Consider the following 21,851-nt stretch of genomic DNA (forward strand, 5'->3'; position numbering starts at 1 on the left):
AGCTTAGTATTTAGCTAACGGCATGTATAAATAGTTATCCTAGTATTTAGCTAACTAACTACATATGAAGCTAGCTTAGTATTTAGCTAACGGCATGTATAAATAGTTATCCTAGTATTTAGCTAACTAACTATATATGAAGCTAGCTTAGTATTTAGCTAACTACATATATACATACTTATTTTACTATTTAGCTAACTAACTATATATGAAGCTAGCTTAGTATTTAGCTAACTACATATATACATACTTATTTTACTATTTAGCTAACTAACTATATATGAAGCTAGCTTAGTATTTAGCTAACGGCATGTATAAATAGTTATCCTAGTATTTAGCTAACTAACTACATATGAAGCTAGCTTAGTATTTAGCTAACTGCATATATAAATAGTTACCCTAGTATTTAGCCAACTAACTAGATATAAATAGAGATGATAAAAAGACAGACTTTGTTGTGAGTTTTCCCCAGACTGGACTATCTGAGGGACTATCTGAGGGACTATCTGAGGTCTCCTGGGTCCTAAGCAGTCTGACAGAAGCAGAAGCAATTTGCGTGTGAAAAGTGGAGATAAAAAGGAGGCTGCGCTTGACAACAAAAAGTTTGTGTGATCTTCAAAGAGTTTTAAATGAGATCCTCCAAAGATAGTCCTTAAAGGAGATCCTCCAGGGAGAGCAGGAAGAACCAGAAGGGAATAAATTGTTTGCTTTTAATGACCTCCTTTTTCTTTTCAAAGCACGACTTGCTCATTTTTAACAAGCATGGAAACTTTGATTCTTTTGTGCAGCAACAAGAAGAGAAATATTCAAATGTTAGATTCAACCATGATAGAAATATGAAACTTTCAACCAGCTCATTTTGCCATTTTGCTTTTCTAAACTTGGAAATAAACTTTGCTTAGCATGCATGAAACAATTAAATATTTGTCTCTTAGGTGTTTGTCTGCAAAAGCTAACATACTAACATGTCCATTTTAGCATGCTAAAGGTTAGCACGCATGTAAAAAAATACTTGACTCTGGAGGTGTATACCTGCAAAATCAGCTAATGGCTAGCCTGCTAAAGGTTAGCATGCATGACATCGCATTTGACTGAGGCGTATGCCTGCAAAATGAGTCAATACCTAGCATGATAATGTTAGCATGCTAAAAGTTAGCATCCATTTAATAAAACATTTGACTCTGAGGTGTATACCGGCAAAAAGGGTAATACAAAGCTAACATGCTAACATGTTGACGTTGACGTGCTAAAAGTTAGCGTGCATGAAATAACAAAATACTTAACTCCGAGGCGTTTGCCTGCAAAATTAGCTAACATCTAGCGTGCTAATGTTAGCATGCTAAAAGTAAGCATCCATCTAATAAAACATTTGACTGAGGCGTATGCCTGCAAAATGAGTTAATACCTAGCATTCTAATGTTAGCATGCTAAAAGTTAGCATCCATTTAATAAAACATTTGACTCTGAGGCGTATGCCTGCAAAATGAGTAAATACCTAGCATTCTAATGTTAGCATGCTAAAAGTTAGCATCCATTTAATAAACATTTGACTCTGAGGCGTATGCCTGCAAAATGAGTTAATACCTAGCATTCTAATGTTAGCATGCTAAAAGTAAGCATCCATCTAATAAAACATTTGACTCTGAGGCGTATGCCTGCAAAATGAGTTAATACCTAGCATTCTAATGTTAGCATGCTAAAAGTTAGCATCCATTTAATAAAACATTTGACTCTGAGGCGTATGCCTGCAAAATTTGCTAAATATTTAGCATGTGAAAGTTAGCATGCATGAAATTCCAAAATATTGGACTTTGAGGTGCAAAATGAGTTTAAAAAAGCTACGATATGTTAGCATGCTAAAAGTTAGCGTGCTTTAAATAAGAAAATATTTAATCAGAGGCGTATGCCTGCAAAACGAGCTAACCATCTAGCATGCTAAAGTTAGTCGGTTAACGGGCGTGGCTCAGTCCCTGCCGGAGACAGGAGCGCGCTAACGACCGAGCTAAGAGCCAGACAGGTGAAAGTACCTGGTGTACTTGTCCTTGGTGCAGGCAGGAAGTTCTCTGAGAGGAACACTGAGGGCAGCAAAGTCCTGGCAGGTGACGCAGGTGCGACCCCTGAGAGACAAAGTGGCAACTTGAAGAAAATAAAACCACTTGGTCAGTCATTAATTGGAGGAGGAGCAGTCATGAAAGGTCCTGGACATCATGGACACTCCACACCTGACCAACAGGTGTAAATAAGCAGCCTGATTGGCCAGCAGGTGTGCCAATCAGGGACAGGTGAGGGAAAGGAGCGCCATGCAGGAAGTGGCACCAAAATAAGAGCGCTGACAGGAAATACAACCAGATGTGATGTCACACTTCCTGTACAATCCAAACATCCTGAAGTGAACAACAACAACAACAACAACAACAACAACAACAACAACAACAACAACAAACACACCTGAGCTTCACTCACCTTTTTTTTAAATGTACTTTTATTTCAAACACTTTAGTAGTACACCAACTTCTATGGGTGTGCTTACCTGCGGACAGTCCACACGCCCGCACTCCGCCTTCCGACACAGAACCTGGCCCCGGCTGCAGGAGCAGAACTCGCAGCCGGCGGCGTTCCAGGTGTCCCCGTGGTATCGGAGCAGGCCTTGGTGCCGGCAGCGCCCCCGTGTGGCCGCACACTCCTCGCAGCACTGCTCCGCCCGCCTCATCTTGCTCTGGCCCTGCAGGGCGACACGGCACACGGTTCAGCCGCCACTCCACTTCCACACCACCTCCAGTACACCTCCGACAGGGCAGGTTGAAAAAAAAACAAAAAACATTTTAATCGATTTTTTTATATTTTTAATCGATTAAGAATCGTTACAAATAAGAATCGCGATTAATCTAAAACATTTTAGGCTTTTTTGACAGCTCTAGCCGCAACTTGGCGGCTGCTGCTGGCAGGACAGATTGAGAAAAAAATAAAACTATTTAAACCGATTTTTTTATATTTTTGTATCGATTAAGAATCGTTACCAAGAAGAATCGCGATTAATCTGAATGTTGTCGTTTTTTTGACAGCCCTAGCCGCCACCCCCAGCAGCTTCTGCTGACTGTACAGATTGAAAAAAAAAAACATTTAAATTGATTTTTTATTTTTTTTAAGCGATTAAAAATCATTACAAATAAGAATCGCGATTAATCTAAACATTTTTAGGCTTTTTTGACAGCCCTAGCCGCAACTTGGCGGCTGCTGCTGGCAGGACAGATTGAGAAAAAAATAAAATAATCTAAACCAATTTTTTTATATTTTTGTATCGATTAAGAATCGTTACCAAGAAGAATCGCGATTAATCTGAATTTTTTTTTTTTTTGGACAGGCCTAGCCGCCACCCCCAGCAGCTTCTGCTGACTGTACAGATTGAAAAAACAACAACATTTAAATTGATTTTTTTTTTTTTTAAGCGATTAAAAATCGTTACAAAGAAGAATCGCGATTAATCAGATTTTTTTTTTTTTGTCACCCCAAGTCGCAACCCCCGGCGGCTGCTGCTGACAGGACATATTGAGAAAACATTTTAAAATGAAAACCGATTTTTGATATTTTTTAATCAACCCACTGGGGTGAGTTTTTCCTTGCCCGTATGTGGGCTCTGTACCGAGGATGTCGTTGTGGCTTGTACAGCCCTTTGAGACACTTGTGATTTAGGGCTATGTAAATAAACATTGATTGATTGAATTAAGAATCGTTACAAATAAGAATCGCGATTAATCTAAAAAAATTTAGGCTTTTTTGACAGCTCTAGCCGCAACTTGGCGGCTGCTGCTGGCAGGACTGATTGAGAAAAAAATAAAATTATTTAAACCGATTTTTTTATATTTTTGTATCGATTAAGAATCGTTACCAAGAAGAATCGCGATTAATCTAAAACATTTTAGGCTTTTTTGACAGCTCTAGCCGCAACTTGGCGGCTGCTGCTGGCAGGACAGATTGAGAAAAAAATAAAACTATTTAAACCGATTTTTTTATATTTTTGTATCGATTAAGAATCGTTACCAAGAAGAATCGCGATTAATCTGAATGTTGTCGTTTTTTTGACAGCCCTAGCCGCCACCCCCAGCAGCTTCTGCTGACTGTACAGATTGAAAAAAAAAAACATTTAAATTGATTTTTTATTTTTTTTAAGCGATTAAAAATCATTACAAATAAGAATCGCGATTAATCTAAACATTTTTAGGCTTTTTTGACAGCCCTAGCCGCAACTTGGCGGCTGCTGCTGGCAGGACAGATTGAGAAAAAAATAAAATAATCTAAACCAATTTTTTTATATTTTTGTATCGATTAAGAATCGTTACCAAGAAGAATCGCGATTAATCTGAATTTTTTTTTTTTTTGGACAGGCCTAGCCGCCACCCCCAGCAGCTTCTGCTGACTGTACAGATTGAAAAAACAACAACATTTAAATTGATTTTTTTTTTTTTTAAGCGATTAAAAATCGTTACAAAGAAGAATCGCGATTAATCAGATTTTTTTTTTTTTGTCACCCCAAGTCGCAACCCCCGGCGGCTGCTGCTGACAGGACATATTGAGAAAACATTTTAAAATGAAAACCGATTTTTGATATTTTTTAATCAACCCACTGGGGTGAGTTTTTCCTTGCCCGTATGTGGGCTCTGTACCGAGGATGTCGTTGTGGCTTGTGCAGCCCTTTCAGACACTTGTGATTTAGGGCTATGTAAATAAACATTGATTGATTGAATTAAGAATCGTTACAAATAAGAATCGCGATTAATCTAAAAAAATTTAGGCTTTTTTGACAGCTCTAGCCGCAACTTGGCGGCTGCTGCTGGCAGGACTGATTGAGAAAAAAATAAAATTATTTAAACCGATTTTTTTATATTTTTGTATCGATTAAGAATCGTTACCAAGAAGAATCGCGATTAATCTGAATGTTGTCGTTTTTTGACAGCCCTAGCCGCCACCCCTAGCAGCTTCTGCTGACTGTACAGATTGAAAAAAAAAAACATTTAAATTGATTTTTTATTTTTTTTTAAGCGATTAAAAATCGTTACAAATAAGAATCGCGATTAATCTAAACATTTTTAGGCTTTTTTGACAGCCCTAGCCGCAACTTGGCGGCTGCTGCTGGCAGGACAGATTGAGAAAAAAATAAAATAATTTAAACTAATTTTTTTATATTTTTGTATCGATTAAGAATCGTTACCAAGAAGAATCGCGATTAATCTGAATTTTTTTTTTTTTTGGACAGGCCTAGCCGCCACCCCCAGCAGCTTCTGCTGACTGTACAGATTGAAAAAAAAACAACATTTAAATTGATTTTTTTTTTTTTTTTAAGCGATTAAAAATCGTTACAAAGAAGAATCGCGATTAATCAGATTTATTTTTTTTGTCACCCCAAGTCGCAACCCCCGGCGGCTGCTGCTGACAGGACATATTGAGAAAACATTTTAAAATGAAAACCGATTTTTGATATTTTTTAATCAACCCACTGGGGTGAGTTTTTCCTTGCCCGTATGTGGGCTCTGTACCGAGGATGTCGTTGTGGCTTGTACAGCCCTTTGAGACACTTGTGATTTAGGGCTATGTAAATAAACATTGATTGATTGAATTAAGAATCGTTACAAATAAGAATCGCGATTAATCTAAAAAAATTTAGGCTTTTTTGACAGCTCAACTTGGCGGCTGCTGCTGGCAGGACTGATTGAGAAAAAAATAAAATTATTTAAACCGATTTTTTTATATTTTTGTATCGATTAAGAATCGTTACCAAGAAGAATCGCGATTAATCTGAATGTTGTCGTTTTTTTGACAGGCCTAGCCGCCACCCCCAGCAGCTTCTGCTGACTGTACAGATTGAAAAAAAAAAACCTTTAAATTGATTTTTTATTTTTTTTTAAGCGATTAAAAATCGTTACAAATAAGAATCGCGATTAATCTAAACATTTTTAGGCTTTTTTGACAGCCCTAGCCGCAACTTGGCGGCTGCTGCTGGCAGGACAGATTGAGAAAAAAATAAAATAATTTAAACTAATTTTTTTTATATTTTTGTATCGATTAAGAATCGTTACCAAGAAGAATCGCGATTAATCTGAATTTTTTTTTTTTTTTGGACAGGCCTAGCCGCCACCCCCAGCAGCTTCTGCTGACTGTACAGATTGAAAAAAAAACAACATTTAAATTGATTTTTTTTTTTTTTTTTAAGCGATTAAAAATCGTTACAAAGAAGAATCGCGATTAATCAGATTTTTTTTTTTGTCACCCCAAGTCGCAACCCCCGGCGGCTGCTGCTGACAGGACATATTGAGAAAACATTTTAAAATTAAAACCGATTTTTGATATTTTTTAATCAACCCACTGGGGTGAGTTTTTCCTTGCCCGTATGTGGGCTCTGTACCGAGGATGTCGTTGTGGCTTGTGCAGCCCTTTGAGACACTTGTGATTTAGGGCTATATAAATAAACATTGATTGATTGAATTAAGAATCATTACAAATAAGAATCGCGATTAATCTAAAAAAATTTAGGCTTTTTTGACAGCTCTAGCCGCAACTTGGCGGCTGCTGCTGGCAGGACTGATTGAGAAAAAAATAAAATAATTTAAACCGATTTTTTTATATTTTTGTATCGATTAAGAATCGTTACCAAGAAGAATCGCGATTAATCTGAATGTTGTCGTTTTTTTGACAGGCCTAGCCGCCACCCCCAGCAGCTTCTGCTGACTGTACAGATTGAAAAAAAAAAACCTTTAAATTGATTTTTTATTTTTTTTTAAGCGATTAAAAATCGTTACAAATAAGAATCGCGATTAATCTAAACATTTTTAGGCTTTTTTGACAGCCCTAGCCGCAACTTGGCGGCTGCTGCTGGCAGGACAGATTGAGAAAAAAATAAAATAATTTAAACTAATTTTTTTTATATTTTTGTATCGATTAAGAATCGTTACCAAGAAGAATCGCGATTAATCTGAATTTTTTTTTTTTTTTGGACAGGCCTAGCCGCCACCCCCAGCAGCTTCTGCTGACTGTACAGATTGAAAAAAAAACAACATTTAAATTGATTTTTTATTTTTTTTTTAAGCGATTAAAAATCGTTACAAAGAAGAATCGCGATTAATCAGATTTTTTTTTTTGTCACCCCAAGTCGCAACCCCCGGCGGCTGCTGCTGACAGGACATATTGAGAAAACATTTTAAAATTAAAACCGATTTTTGATATTTTTTAATCAACCCACTGGGGTGAGTTTTTCCTTGCCCGTATGTGGGCTCTGTACCGAGGATGTCGTTGTGGCTTGTGCAGCCCTTTGAGACACTTGTGATTTAGGGCTATATAAATAAACATTGATTGATTGAATTAAGAATCATTACAAATAAGAATCGCGATTAATCTAAAAAAATTTAGGCTTTTTTGACAGCTCTAGCCGCAACTTGGCGGCTGCTGCTGGCAGGACTGATTGAGAAAAAAATAAAATAATTTAAACCGATTTTTTTATATTTTTGTATCGATTAAGAATCGTTACCAAGAAGAATCGCGATTAATCTGAATGTTGTTGTTTTTTTGACAGCCCTAGCCGCCACCCCCATCAGCTTCTGCTGACTGTACAGATTGAAAAAAAACAAAAAACATTTAAATTGATTTTTGATTTTTTTTAAGCAATTAAGAATCGTTACAAAGAAGAATCGCGATTAATCAGATTTTTTTTTTTTTGTCACCCCAAGTCGCAACCCCCGGCGGCTGCTGCTGACAGGACATATTGAGAAAACATTTTAAAATTAAAACCGATTTTTGATATTTTTTAATCGATTAAGAATTGTTACAAAGAAGAAACGCGATTAATCAAAAATTGTTTATTTTCTTTTGGAGGCTGTAGCTGACAGGACAGATTGAAAAAACAACAACATTGTTTTTATCGATTTTAGATTTTTTTGAATGGATTAAGAATCGTTACAAAGAAGAATCGCGATTAATCTAAACATTTTTAAGCTATTTTGACAGTCTTATCCACAATTTAGCGGCTGCTGCTGACAGGAAAGATTGAAACAAAAATATAACTAGAATCCATTTTGGATGTTTTTCAATCGATTATGAATCGTTACAAAGAAGAATCGCGATTAATCAAAAATGTTTTAATTTAAAAAAAAAAAAATTTGACAGCCCTAGCCGATACTTGGCGGATGTTGCTGACAGGACAGAGTGACAAAAATATAATTACAATAGAGTTTGGATGTTTTTCAAGCGATTAAGAATCGTTACAAAGAAGAATCGCGATTAATCTAAAACATTTTTTTTTTTTTTTGACAGCCCTAGCCGCAACTTGGCGGCTGCTGCTGACAGGACAGATTGAATTTTTTTAAAAATTAGAATCGAGTTTGGATGTTTTTTAAGCGAATAAGAATCATTACAAAGAAGAATCGCGATGAATCAGATTTTTTTTTTTTTTTTTTTTGTCACCTCAAGTCACAACCCCCAGTGGCTTCTGCTGACAGGACGGATAGAAAAAACAAAAAACCAAAAAAGTTGTAATCGATTTTTGATAGTTTTTAATCGATTAAGAATTGTTACAGAGAAGAATCACGATTAATTAACTTTTTTTTTTTTTTGGCGGCTGTTGGTGACAGGACAGATTAAAAAAACTAAATAGATTTTAATTCGATTTTTTTTTAACTGATTAAGAATTCGTTACAAATACGAATCACAATTATTCTTTTTTTGCACCCTTAACTGCAACCCCCGGTGGCTGCTGCTGGCAGGACAGATTGAGAAAAAAAATTAAAAAATTGAACCGATTTTTTTATATTTTTGTATCGATTAAGAATCGTTACAAAGAATAATCGCGATTCATCTGAATGTTGTTGGTTTTTTTGACAGCCCTAGCCGCCACCCCCAGCAGCTTCTGCTGACTGTACAGATTGAAAAAAAACAAAAAACATTTAAATTGATTTTTTTTAAGCAATTAAGAATCGTTACAAAGAAGAATCGCGATTAATCAGATTTATTTATTTTTGTCACCCCAAGTCGCAACCCCCGGCGGCTGCTGCTGACAGGACATATTGAGAAAACATTTTAAAATTAAAACCGATTTTTGATATTTTTTAATCGATTAAGAATTGTTACAAAGAAGAAACGCGATTAATCAAAAATTGTTTATTTTCTTTTGGAGGCTGTAGCTGACAGGACAGATTGAAAAAAACAACAACATTGTTTTTATCGAATTTAGATTTTTTTGAATGGATTAAGAATCGTTACAAAGAAGAATCGCGATTAATCTAAACATTTTTAAGTTATTTTGACAGTCTTATCCACAATTTAGCGGCTGCTGCTGACAGGAAAGATTGAAACAAAAATATAACTAGAATCCATTTTGGATGTTTTTCAATCGATTATGAATCGTTACAAAGAAGAATCGCGATTAATCAAAAATGTTTTAATTAAAAAAAAAAACATTTGACAGCCCTAGCCGATACTTGGCGGCTGTTGCTGACAGGACAGAGTGAAAAAAATATAATTACAATAGAGTTTGGATGTTTTTCAAGCGATTAAGAATCGTTACAAAGAAGAATCGCGATTAATCTAAAACATTTTTTTTTTTTTTTTGACAGCCCTAGCCGCAACTTGGCGGCTGCTGCTGACAGGACAGATTGAATTTTTTTAAAAATTAGAATCGAGTTTGGATGTTTTTCAAGCGAATAAGAATCATTACAAAGAAGAATCGCGATTAATCAGATTTTTTTTTTTTTTTTTTGTCACCTCAAGTCTCAACCCCCAGTGGCTTCTGCTGACAGGACGGATTGAATAAAAAAAAAAAAAAAAAAAAAAAAAAATTGTAATCGATTTTTGATCGTTTTTAATCGATTAAGAATTGTTACAAAGAAGAATCACGATTAATTAACTTTTTTTTTTTTTGGCGGCTGTTGGTGACAGGACAGATTAAAAAAACTAAATAGATTTTAATTCGATTTTTTTTTAACTGATTAAGAATTCGTTACAAATACGAATCACAATTATTCTTTTTTTGCACCCTTAACTGCAACCCCCGGTGGCTGCTGCTGGCAGGACAGATTGAGAAAAAAAATTAAAAAATTGAACCGATTTTTTTATATTTTTGTATCGATTAAGAATCGTTACAAAGAAGAATCGCGATTCATCTGAATGTTGTTGGTTTTTTTGACAGCCCTAGCCGCCACCCCCAGCAGCTTCTGCTGAAAAAATTGGAAATGGATATTTTTCACACCCTTATAACTGCGACCCCCGGCGGCTGCTGGACTGGAACATTGTGACAGCGATCGCTGGCAAAATGAATGAATGAATAAATGAATGCCCTCACAAATATTTCTATGTTTAGGATGAAATGAGTTTGCTGAAGTCTCCTTGGACGTGACGACGTGCTGACTGGGAGGTTTTGCTACAGGCTCAGATCAAAAAGAGATGCTGCCATGTTTGCTTTGTTCAGAGGGGCGAGAACAGGCTGGTCACCATGGCAACCGCTCACGACGTCCTGACAGTCTGACACCGCCCGGCCGAGAAGGACATTATCGAGCGAGAAGAGCGCGACATGCCGCTTTCCCACACTCAAGGGGGTCATTGAAGAGACCTGTGGGGACCCTGGAAGAATCCTAGCATGGATTATTTATTACAACCTTTCACTGACCATTTCATTCAGTACACTTTTGCTGGGTTTAAAACATCAGTTTTGTAAAAAAAATGCAGTGGAAAAAAATCAGTGCAGGAAAATTCAGGGTAAAAAAAAATCAATTCAGAAAAAATTGGTGTGAAAATACTTATTGCAGAAAAAGTTAGTCTACAATATTTCGGCGGGAAAAATCAATTAAGAAAAATCAGACTAAAAATATCCAGTGTAAAATAAATCCTGCATAAAAAAAATAAGTGTGTGAAAAGTCAGTGTAAAAAAAATCTATAGGAAAAAATTGGTGTAAAAATATTGATTCCCGAAAAAATCTGTGTAAAAAAATTCAGTGTGGGAAAATTAAGTGAAAAAATATTTAGTTGGAAAATAAAATCAGTGCATAAAAATGTACTGTAACTTGACAAGCAGGCTTTCAAAACACACTTTTTTTCTATCATTATTTGTTTTTAAAATTACATTTTCAGCATAGTTCTATGGAAAAAACTCAATTAAAAAAAAAAAAAATTTCAGAAAAAAATGGTGTTTATTGCAGAGAAATTTAGTCTGAAAATTTTCAGTGGGAAAAATTAATCTTGAAAAAAATTAGTCTAAAAATATCCATTGTAAAATAAATACTGCGTGAAAAAACAAAACAAGTGTGTAAAAAGTCAGTGTAAAAAAAATCCATGAGAAAAAATTTATGTAAAAATATTAATTCCAGAAAAAATCTGTGTAAAAAAATTCAGTGTGGGAAAATTAAGTGAAAAAATATTTAGTTGGAAAAAAAAATCAGTGCATAAAAATGTACTGTAACTTGACAAACAGGCTTTCAAAACACACTTTTTTTCTATCATTATTTGTTTTTAAAATTACATTTTCAGCATAGTTCTATGGAAAAAACTCAATTAAAAAAAAAAAAAATTTCAGAAAAAAATGGTGTTTATTGCAGAGAAATTTAGTCTGAAAATTTTCAGTGGGAAAAATTAATCTTGAAAAAAATTAGTCTAAAAATATCCATTGTAAAATAAATACTGCGTGAAAAAACAAAACAAGTGTGTAAAAAGTCAGTGTAAAAAAAATCCATGAGAAAAAATTTATGTAAAAATATTAATTCCAGAAAAAATCTGTGTAAAAAAATTCAGTGTGGGAAAATTAAGTGAAAAAATATTTAGTTGGAAAAAAAAATCAGTGCATAAAAATGTACTGTAACTTGACAAACAGGCTTTCAAAACACACTTTTTTTCTATCATTATTTGTTTTTAAAATTACATTTTCAGCATAATTCTATGGAAAAAACTCAATTAAAAAAAAAAAAATTCAGAAAAAAATGGTGTTTATTGCAGAGAAATGTAGTCTGAAAATTTTCAGTGGGAAAAATTAATCTTGAAAAAAATTAGTCTAAAAATATCCATTGTAAAATAAATACTGCGTGAAAAAACAAAACAAGTGTGTAAAAAGTCAGTGTAAAAAATTCAGTGTAAAAAAAATCCATGAGAAAAAATGTATGTAAAAATATTAATTCCAGAAAAAATCTGTGTAAAAAAATTCAGTGCGGGAAAATTAAGTGAAAAAATGTTTTGTTGGAAAAAAAAATCAGTGTGTAAAAATTCAGTGTAAAATAATTAAGTGTAAAATAATTAAGTGCAAAAATATTTGTTGCTTCAAAACTCAAGACTCACTCCTGGTGAATTATTTCACACTGAATTTCTACACACTGATATTTTCTTTGATGCAGAATTTTTCTGCACACACTTGTGCACAATTGTTTATTTTCCAGTGAATTTTTACACACTGATTTTTAAAACACTGTAACTTGACAAACACACTTTTTTATTATTATTTGTTTTTAAAACTCAATTGTCAGCATAATTCTTTGGAAAAAACATTTTGTTCACGAAATTCAAAACATTTTGTGTAAAATGTTTTATTTTGGTCAACTAAACTATCGCCCCTCCACATATATCTCTGACACGTACTGCACTAAGTCTTCCTACTGAAGGTGTCACTTTGCCTCTAGTATTAGTGTCTTTATTAATGAATGATTAATAAACATGTCCAGTTATTAATGCATTTTAAATGGGGTGATAACATAACAACATTTATGTCCCCATGACAGGAAGTAACTGTAATAGGCTGCAGAAATGAATCAATTAACATCCGAATTCAACCCTATTGTGAATCAATTTATCATTTTAAAAATCCATTAAAAAAAAAGAATACATTTCGAAGAAAGTATTTCTCCATTTCCAACTATTGGGTCAAAGAGCGCTAAATTGTGCAACCCAATAAATGGGTTGTGAATAACCCAACATTATAACTCAGCTTCTGTGTTAAATACATTTAACCCAATAGTTGGGTTGGGAATAACCCAACATTGAGTTAGCATAACTCTACTTTTGGGTTAAATAATTCAATGCAAAAGTCGGGTTGAAAAAAGTAACCCAAAATGTTGAGTTAATAGAATAGATAAATAAAATAACTCCAATAAGGAGCCCGTCCTTTTAGAACCAGCATGTGGCTTCAAATTGGGTTATTTTTTAACCCAACATTTTTTAGTGCGTATGATAACATTTTGTACGTGCAAATGTGTCCAAATAAAACACAAAACCTGATTTAAAAAATGAACACGAGTAAATCTCATCTGCCAAATTGAAACTAAATACAATTATTGTCAATAATTAAGTACATTAAAATGATGACTGAAAATCTGACATATTTTATAACAATATTAAATGCTGTAAAATAAAAATACATGAATAAATAAAACAAGGCCAACATGAATATAAAGTAAAAGTAGCTAGAAATGTCTTCTTTGAATGTTATTCATATTTTATTCAGCACACGTGTTCTCTGCCTCGCTCACCACTAAACAATGTTGTACAAATAACTTACAAGCAGGAAGAAAATGTCAACTTTTGTTGGACACAAACTGTCCTGCAATTTGTTTGTAACACACACACAGACACACACACACACACACACACAGACACACACACACACACACTTGTATGAGGTGCTGAATGTCAATGTGTGTGTGTGTGTGTGACAGACAATGAACTACACACAGCTCCTATTTGACTGATTCCCCTGATAAAGGTGTGTTTGTCTGCGTGTCCACTCACCTTCTCACAGGTGACTGCCCGGCAGGTGTGTGTGTGACATTTAGACTGACCGTGGTCACACACACACGTGGTGCAGGCGTCCTTCTGCCACTGCTCGCCATTCTGTCAGCACACACACACACACACACACACACACACACATTTATAAACACAATTAGACCAGCTCACAACACACACACACACACACACACACAACCCAGCACAGGGTTAGAATAGCTAATGTACCTAATGAAGTGCCCTCCCTGTACCTAATAAAGTGTCCTATCTGGTACCTAATGAAGTGTCCCACCTGGTACCTAATGAAGTGTCCTACCTGGTACCTAATAAAGTGTCCCACCTGGTGCCTAATCAAGTGTCCTACCTGGTACCCACTGAAGTGTCCTACCTGGTACCTAATGCAGTGTCCCACCTGGTACCTAATGAAGTGTCCTACCTGGTACCTAATGAAGTGTCCTACCTGGTACCTAATAAAGTGTCCTACCTGGTACCTAATGAAGTGTCCTACCTGGTACCTAATGAAGTGTCCTACCTGGTACCTAATAAAGTGTCCTACCTGGTACCTAATAAAGTGTCCTACCTGGTACCTAATAAAGTGTCCTACCTGGTACCTAATAAAGTGTCCTACCTGGTACCTAATAAAGTGTCCTACCTGGTACCTAATAAAGTGTCCTGCCTGGTACCTAATGAAGTGTCCTGTCTGGTACCTAATGAAGTGTCCTATCTGGTACCTAATGCAGTGTCCTACGTAGTACCTAATAAAGTGTCCTACCTGGTACCTAATGAAGTGTCCTACCTGGTACCTAATGAAGTGTCCTATCTGGTACCTAATGCAGTGTCCTACGTAGTACCTAATAAAGTGTCCTACCTGGTACCTAATAAAGTGTCCTACCTGGTACCTAATGAAGTGTCCTACCTGGTACCTAATGAAGTGTCCTACCTGGTACCTAATGAAGTGTCCTGTCTGGTACCTAATAAGGTGTCCTGTCTGGTACCTAATGAAGTGTCCTACCTGGTACCTAATGAAGTGTCCTACCTGGTACCTAATAAAGTGTCCTACCTGGTACCTAATGAAGTGTCCTACCTGGTACCTAATGAAGTGTCCTACCTGGTACCTAATAAAGTGTCCTGCCTGGTACCTAATAAAGTGTCCTACCTGGTACCTAATAAAGTGTCCTACCTGGTACCTAATAAAGTGTCCTACCTGGTACCTAATGAAGTGTCCTACCTGGTACCTAATAAAGTGTCCTGTCTGGTACCTAATGAAGTGTCCTACCTGGTACCTAATAAAGTGTCCTGCCTGGTACCTAATAAAGTGTCCTACCTGGTACCTAATAAAGTGTCCTACCTGGTACCTAATAAAGTGTCCTACCTGGTACCTAATAAAGTGTCCTGCCTGGTACCTAATAAAGTGTCCTACCTGGTACCTAATAAAGTGTCCTACCTGGTACCTAATAAAGTGTCCTGCCTGGTACCTAATAAAGTGTCCTACCTGGTACCTAATAAAGTGTCCTACCTGGTACCTAATAAAGTGTCCTACCTGGTACCTAATAAAGTGTCCTACCTGGTACCTAATGAAGTGTCCTACCTGGTACCTAATGAAGTGTCCTATCTGGTACCTAATGCAGTGTCCTACGTAGTACCTAATAAAGTGTCCTACCTGGTACCTAATAAAGTGTCCTACCTGGTACCTAATAAAGTGTCCTACCTGGTACCTAATGAAGTGTCCTACCTGGTACCTAATGAAGTGTCCTACCTGGTACCTAATGAAGTGTCCTGCCTGGTACTTAATAAAGTGTCCTACCTGGTACCTAATAAAGTGTCCTACCTGGTACCTAATGAAGTGTCCTACCTGGTACCTAATAAAGTGTCCTACCTGGTACCTAATGAAGGGTCCTACCTGGTACCTAATAAAGTGTCCTACCTGGTACCTAATAAAGTGTCCTATCTGGTACCTAATGAAGTGTCCTACCTGGTACCTAATGAAGTGTCCTACCTGGTACCTAATGAAGTGTCCTACCTGGTACCTAATGAAGTGTCCTATCTGGTACCTAATGAAGTGTCCTACCTGGTACCTAATGAAGTGTCCTGCCTGGTACTTAATAAAGTGTCCTACCTGGTACCTAATAAAGTGTCCTACCTGGTACCTAATGAAGTGTCCTACCTGGTACCTAATAAAGTGTCCTACCTGGTACCTAATGAAGGGTCCTACCTGGTACCTAATAAAGTGTCCTACCTGGTACCTAATAAAGTGTCCTACCTGGTACCTAATGAAGTGTCCTACCTGGTACCTAATGAAGTGTCCTGCCTGGTACCTAATGAAGTGTCCTACCTGGTACCTAATGAAGGGTCCTACCTGGTACCTAATAAAGTGTCCTACCTGGTACCTAATGAAGTGTCCTACCTGGTACCTAATAAAGTGTCCTACCTGGTACCTAATGAAGGGTCCTACCTGGTACCTAATAAAGTGTCCTACCTGGTACCTAATAAAGTGTCCTACCTGGTACCTAATGAAGTGTCCTACCTGGTACCTAATGAAGTGTCCTGCCTGGTACCTAATGAAGTGTCCTACCTGGTACCTAATGAAGTGTCCTACCTGGTACCTAATGAAGTGTCCTACCTGGTACCTAATGAAGTGTCCTGCCTGGTACTTAATAAAGTGTCCTACCTGGTACCTAATAAAGTGTCCTACCTGGTACCTAATGAAGTGTCCTACCTGGTACCTAATAAAGTGTCCTACCTGGTACCTAATGAAGTGTCCTACCTGGTCCCTAATAAAGTGTCCTACTTGGTACCTAATAAAGTGTCCTACCTGGTACCTAATGAAGTGTCCTACCTGGTACCTAATGAAGTGTCCTACCTGGTACCTAATGAAGTGTCCTACCTGGTACCTAATGAAGTGTCCTACCTGGTACCTAATGAAGTGTCCTACCTGGTACCTAATGAAGTGTCCTACCTGGTACCTAATGAAGTGTCCTACCTGGTACCTAATGAAGTGTCCTATCTGGTACCTAATGAAGTGTCCTACCTGGTACCTAATGAAGTGTCCTGCCTGGTACCTAATAAAGTGTCCTGCCTGGTACCCAATGAAGTGTCCTACCTGGTACCTAATGAAGTGTCCTACCTGGTACCTAATGAAGTGTCCTGCCTGGTACCTAATGAAGTGTCCTACCTGGTACTCCTTGCCAGCTGCCAGACAGGTGTTGGAGACACAGACAGGACAGCATCGACCAGGCGGGATCACCAAGTTCTCATTCTGAGGGGGAAGAAGAATTCATGAGTAACTAATCAAAGGTCTATTCTTATTGGTCAGTCACTAATTAAAGGTCTATTCTTAATGGTCAGTCACTAATTAAGTGTCCGACCGTGACTACCAAGTCTCGTCCTGATTCACCCTTTCAGTTTCAGTTTCAGTTTCAATTTGCATCTCAACTGTCAACTAATGTTTGTCCTCACACGTTTCCTCTTCGCTATGTGCTAGAACGTTTCCGTGGCAACATCACCAACAAGCTCCTCCTCCTCCACACTCACATGTAGTGTAGTGTGTTGTACATGTTACACAGAGAGTACACAACATCTTCACAAACACACACTTTGTCACTCGGCCAACATGCTAACCTCAAACAGGAACTCACCGGTTTGCAGGTCGCTGGCGGACACTCGGCCACAGAGCAGTGGGCGTCGCCATCGTGGCAGACACACCTGGAGCACGGCCCGGGACGCCACTCCTCGCCGTCCTGGTACACCGAGTCTTGCCAGGAGCACGACTCTGCCGCACAAACACACACACAAACACAAACACAAACACACACACAAACACAAACACACACACACACACACACACAAACACAAACAGTGAGCAACAGGAAGTGATGGTGCGCACCTTCATCTTCAGAGCCAATCAGCAGCGAGCTTACCTTCCAGGTAAACCTGGCAAGATAGCCTCAAAATAAAATCTCCATTTTATCGCGGCCCACCACATCATTTTAAAATGGCCTGCCACTCCATTCTAATATGGCCCGCCACGCCATTTTATTGTCGCCCACCACTCATTTTACAGTGGCCCACGTCATTTTAAGACGGCCCACCAGTCCATTTTATTGTGGCCCACCACATCATTTCAACTTGGCCCGCCACTCCATTTTTTGCAGCCCACCACATTATTATAATATGGCCCGCCACGCCATTGTGTTGTGGCCCAAAACTCCATTTCACTGTGGCCCAAAATGTCATTTTAAAATGGCCCACCAGTCCATTTTATAGTGGCCCACCACTCTATTTTATAGTGGCCCGCCACTCCATTTTTTGCAGCCCACCACATTATTCTAACATGGCCCACCACTCCTTATTGTGGCCCACCACTTCATTTAACATGGCCAGCCACTCCATTTTATTGTGGCCCACCACATCATTCTAACATGGCCCGCCACTCCATTTTATTGTGGCCTGCCACATCATTTTATAGTGGCTCACCACATCATTCTAATGTTCTCAGCCACATCATTCTAAAGTGGCCCGCCACTCCATTTTATAGTGGCCGGCCACATATATTTATGTGTTCCGCCACATAATGTTGCGGTGGCCCACCATTTTATTTTATACTTGGCCCGCCACGTCATTTTTTGGCGGAAGTTCAATCCATTTTATCATGGCCCGCCACATCATTTTTACCTGACACATCCCTTAAATTTAACATGGCCCGTCCCACAGTTTTAAGTCGGCCCACCACATCATTTCAACTTGGCCCGCCACTCCATTTTTTGCAGCCCACCACATTATTATAATATGGCCCGCCACTCCTTATTGTGGCCCGCCACTCCTTATTGTGGCCCACCACTCCATTTTACTGTGGCCCACAATGTCATTTTAAAATGCCCCACCAGTCCATTTTATAGTGGCCCAGCACTCTATTTTATAGAGGCCCACCATTCCATTTTTTGCAGCCCACCACATTATTATAATATGGCCCGCCACTCCTTATTGTGGCCCACCACTCCATTTTACTGTGGCCCACAATTTCATTTTAAAATGGCCCACCAGTCCATTTTATAGTGGCCCGCCACTCCATTTTTTGCAGCCCACCACATTATTCTAATACGGCCCGCCACTCCTTATTGTGGCCCACCACTCCATTTCATCATGGCTCACCACATCATTTAATATGGCCCACCACTTCATTTCATATGGCCAGGCACTCCATTTTATTGTGGCCCACCACATCATTCTAACATGGCCAGCCACTCCATTTTATTGTGGCCTGCCACATCATTTTATAGTGGCTCACCACATCATTCTAATGTTCTCAGCCACTCAATTCTAAAGTGGCCCGCCACTCCATTTTATTTTGGCCTGCCACGTCATTCTAAAGTGGCCGGCCACATATATTTATGTGTTCCGCCACATAATGTCGCGGTGGCCCACCATTTTATTTTATACTTGGCACGCCACGTCATTTTTTGGCGGAAGGCCAATCCATTTTATCATGGCCCGCCACATCATTTTTACCTGACGCGTCCCTTAAATTGAACATGGCCCGTCCCACAGTTTTAAAGCGGCCCGCCACATCATTTGATGAGTCCTGCCAACTAATTGAATGTGGAATGAAATATTTCTCTCTGACTTTTAAAGAAAGCAACACAAACAAATACAAGTTTAGGTTTAATTTGCCCAAAAACAAAACATCATTTTATAATCTAACATATTTTTAGAGAATTGATTTCAATCCAAATGTGCAGAAAATCTTTTTGAAAAAAAACCCGACAGGTGAAATTTGAACTTTTGTTGCTAATTTTTGTCACGTTTTTCTTCATTTGAGGGACAAAAGTGTGTCGAACTTTGCAGCTTGCAGACACTTCTTTGCCACAAAACCAAACCACTGACACTCTTTTCTTGTCTCACTCTTTTCTTGTCTCACTTTTTTCTTGTATCACTTTTTTTGTCTCACTCTTTTCTTGGCTCACTTTTTTCTTGTCTCACTCTTTTCTTGTCTCACTTTTTTCTTGTCTCACTCTTTTCTTGTCTCACTCTTTTCTTGTCTCACTCTTTTCTTGTCTCACTTTTTTCTTGTATCACTTTTTTTTGTCTCACTCTTTTCTTGGCTCACTTTTTTCTTGTCTCACTCTTTTCTTGTCTCACTTTTTTCTTGTCTCACTCTTTTCTTGTCTCACTCTTTTCTTGTCTCACTCGTTTCTTGGCTCACTCTTTTCTTGTCTCACTCTTTCCTTTTCTCACTCTTTTCTTTTCTCACTTTTTTCTTGTATCACTCTTTTCTTGTCTCACTTTTTTCTTGTCTCACTTTTATCTTGTCTCACTCTTTTCTTGTCTCACTTTTTTCTTGTCTCACTCTTTTCTTGTCTCACTTTTTTCTTGTCTCACTCTTTTCTTGTATCACTTTTTTCTTGTCTCACTCTTTTCTTGTCTCACTTTTTTCTTGTCTCACTCTTTTCTTGTCTCACTTTTTTCTTGTCTCACTCTTTTCTTGTCTCACTCTTTCTTGTCTCACTCTTTTCTTGTCTCACTTTTTTCTTGTCTCACTTTTTTCTTGTCTCACTCTTTTCTTGTCTCACTTTTTTTCTTGTCTCACTTTTTTCTTGTCTCACTCTTTTCTTGTCTCACTCTTTTCTTGTCTCACTCTTTTCTTGTCTCACTCTTTTCTTGTCTCACTCTTCTTGGCGTTAGCAACAGGCCTTTCTGTCGTCATGGCAACACCAGGATGATTGAAGGCTAGTAATCACCATGGCTGGCACTCATTAGAAACAAAACAATGTTGAGCGAGTCACACAACTGGAAGGAAATAAAAAAAATGATTGAAGAAAGATTAGTTATTAAAAATGTGAAATGTTGCGGAGAGTGAAAATGTGTGAGACATAATTGAGGTGAGGGGAAGTGAACTCTGACCAGGAAGGAACATTAACAGCCAAGTGGAAAAACGTATTGGGGTGTTACCATTTAGTGGTCAATTGTAGGGAATATGTACTTCACTGTGCAATCTACTAATAAAAGTCTCAATCAATCAAAAACCAGACAGGAAATGAAAGTGCGTCATCTGGGGGTGGTTTTAGTGCGTAACACGTCTGTGGACGCTCAGCCGAGGCCGTGGAAATTCAAACAAGAATAACGCCAAACGCTTGTCGTGATGACTCCACTTCATGTTTGTATTACCCAGAGAAAATGTACGCGTGTTAAAGTATGAATAAAACCAGCTGCTGTGGCCCCGCCCCCTTTAAAAAACTCTCAAACAAATGATGAACCCTGTCAGTCCAAGTTCGGGGATTTTCTAACAAACAAAGTGGTCTCCAAAGTGCGGCCCGGAGCTATTTTTTGACGCCCCGTGGGACACAATTGTTAGCATTCTAATGTTAGCATGCTAGTTTTTTTTTTGCTAAATTTGCTTACATGTTGAATAATACCTCTTAGCATGTTAGTATGTTACCTTAAAAAAAATTATTCAAGGACACACCTCAGAGTTTTTTTGGTATGTCACAGTTAGCATTTTAGCATCCTGACAGAAGCGTGCTAAATTTTTAAGCTAATTTAGCAGGTGTACACCTCAGTGTTATATTTTTTGGCATTTCACTAATGCTAACTGTAGGCATGCGATTGATAGCTTGTTAGCATGCTAGCTTTTTTTTTTGGCTAAATTTGCTTACATGTTGAATAATACCTCTTAGCATGCTAACGTTAGTATGCTAGCTTAAAAAAGAAAAAGAAAATTTCAGGGACACACCTCAGAGTAGTTTATTTTTGGTATGTCACAGTTAGCATTTTAGCACGCTGACAGAAGCGTGCTATATTTTTAAGCTAATTTAGCAGGTGTACACCTCAGTGTTATATTTTTTGGCATTTCACTAATGCTAACTGTAAGCATGCGATTGTTAGCTTGTTAGCATGCTAGCTATTTTTTTTTGCAAAATTTGCTTACATGTTGAATAATACCTCTTAGCATGCTAACGTTAGTATGTACGTTAAAAAATATAGATATATTATTCAGGGACACACCTCAAAGTACTTTATTTTTGGCATGTCACAGTTAGTATTTTAGCATGCTGACAGAAGCGTGCTATATTTTTAAGCTAATTTAGCAGGTGTACATCTCAGTGTTATATTTTTTG

At 37.7% G+C, this 21,851-nt stretch overlaps 1 protein-coding gene across 1 annotated transcript in view; it reads right to left on the reverse strand.

Moving 5' to 3' along the window:
- LOC133632134 (extracellular matrix organizing protein FRAS1-like) overlaps window positions 1–21,851 on the reverse strand; it is a 232,969-nt gene that overhangs the window by 159,298 nt on the left and 51,820 nt on the right. Inside the window, exons 6-10 of the mRNA XM_062024375.1 lie at window positions 17,376–17,509; window positions 16,913–16,996; window positions 13,744–13,845; window positions 2,531–2,722; window positions 2,028–2,117 (exon numbers count right to left, since the gene is read on the reverse strand). Of these exons, the coding sequence (XP_061880359.1) occupies window positions 2,028–2,117; window positions 2,531–2,722; window positions 13,744–13,845; window positions 16,913–16,996; window positions 17,376–17,509 (602 nt within the window). The remainder of the gene's footprint in view (window positions 1–2,027; window positions 2,118–2,530; window positions 2,723–13,743; window positions 13,846–16,912; window positions 16,997–17,375; window positions 17,510–21,851) is intronic.

The sequence above is a fragment of the Entelurus aequoreus genome, linkage group LG17, assembly GCF_033978785.1.
Source record: "Entelurus aequoreus isolate RoL-2023_Sb linkage group LG17, RoL_Eaeq_v1.1, whole genome shotgun sequence".
Taxonomy (NCBI): domain Eukaryota; kingdom Metazoa; phylum Chordata; class Actinopteri; order Syngnathiformes; family Syngnathidae; genus Entelurus; species Entelurus aequoreus.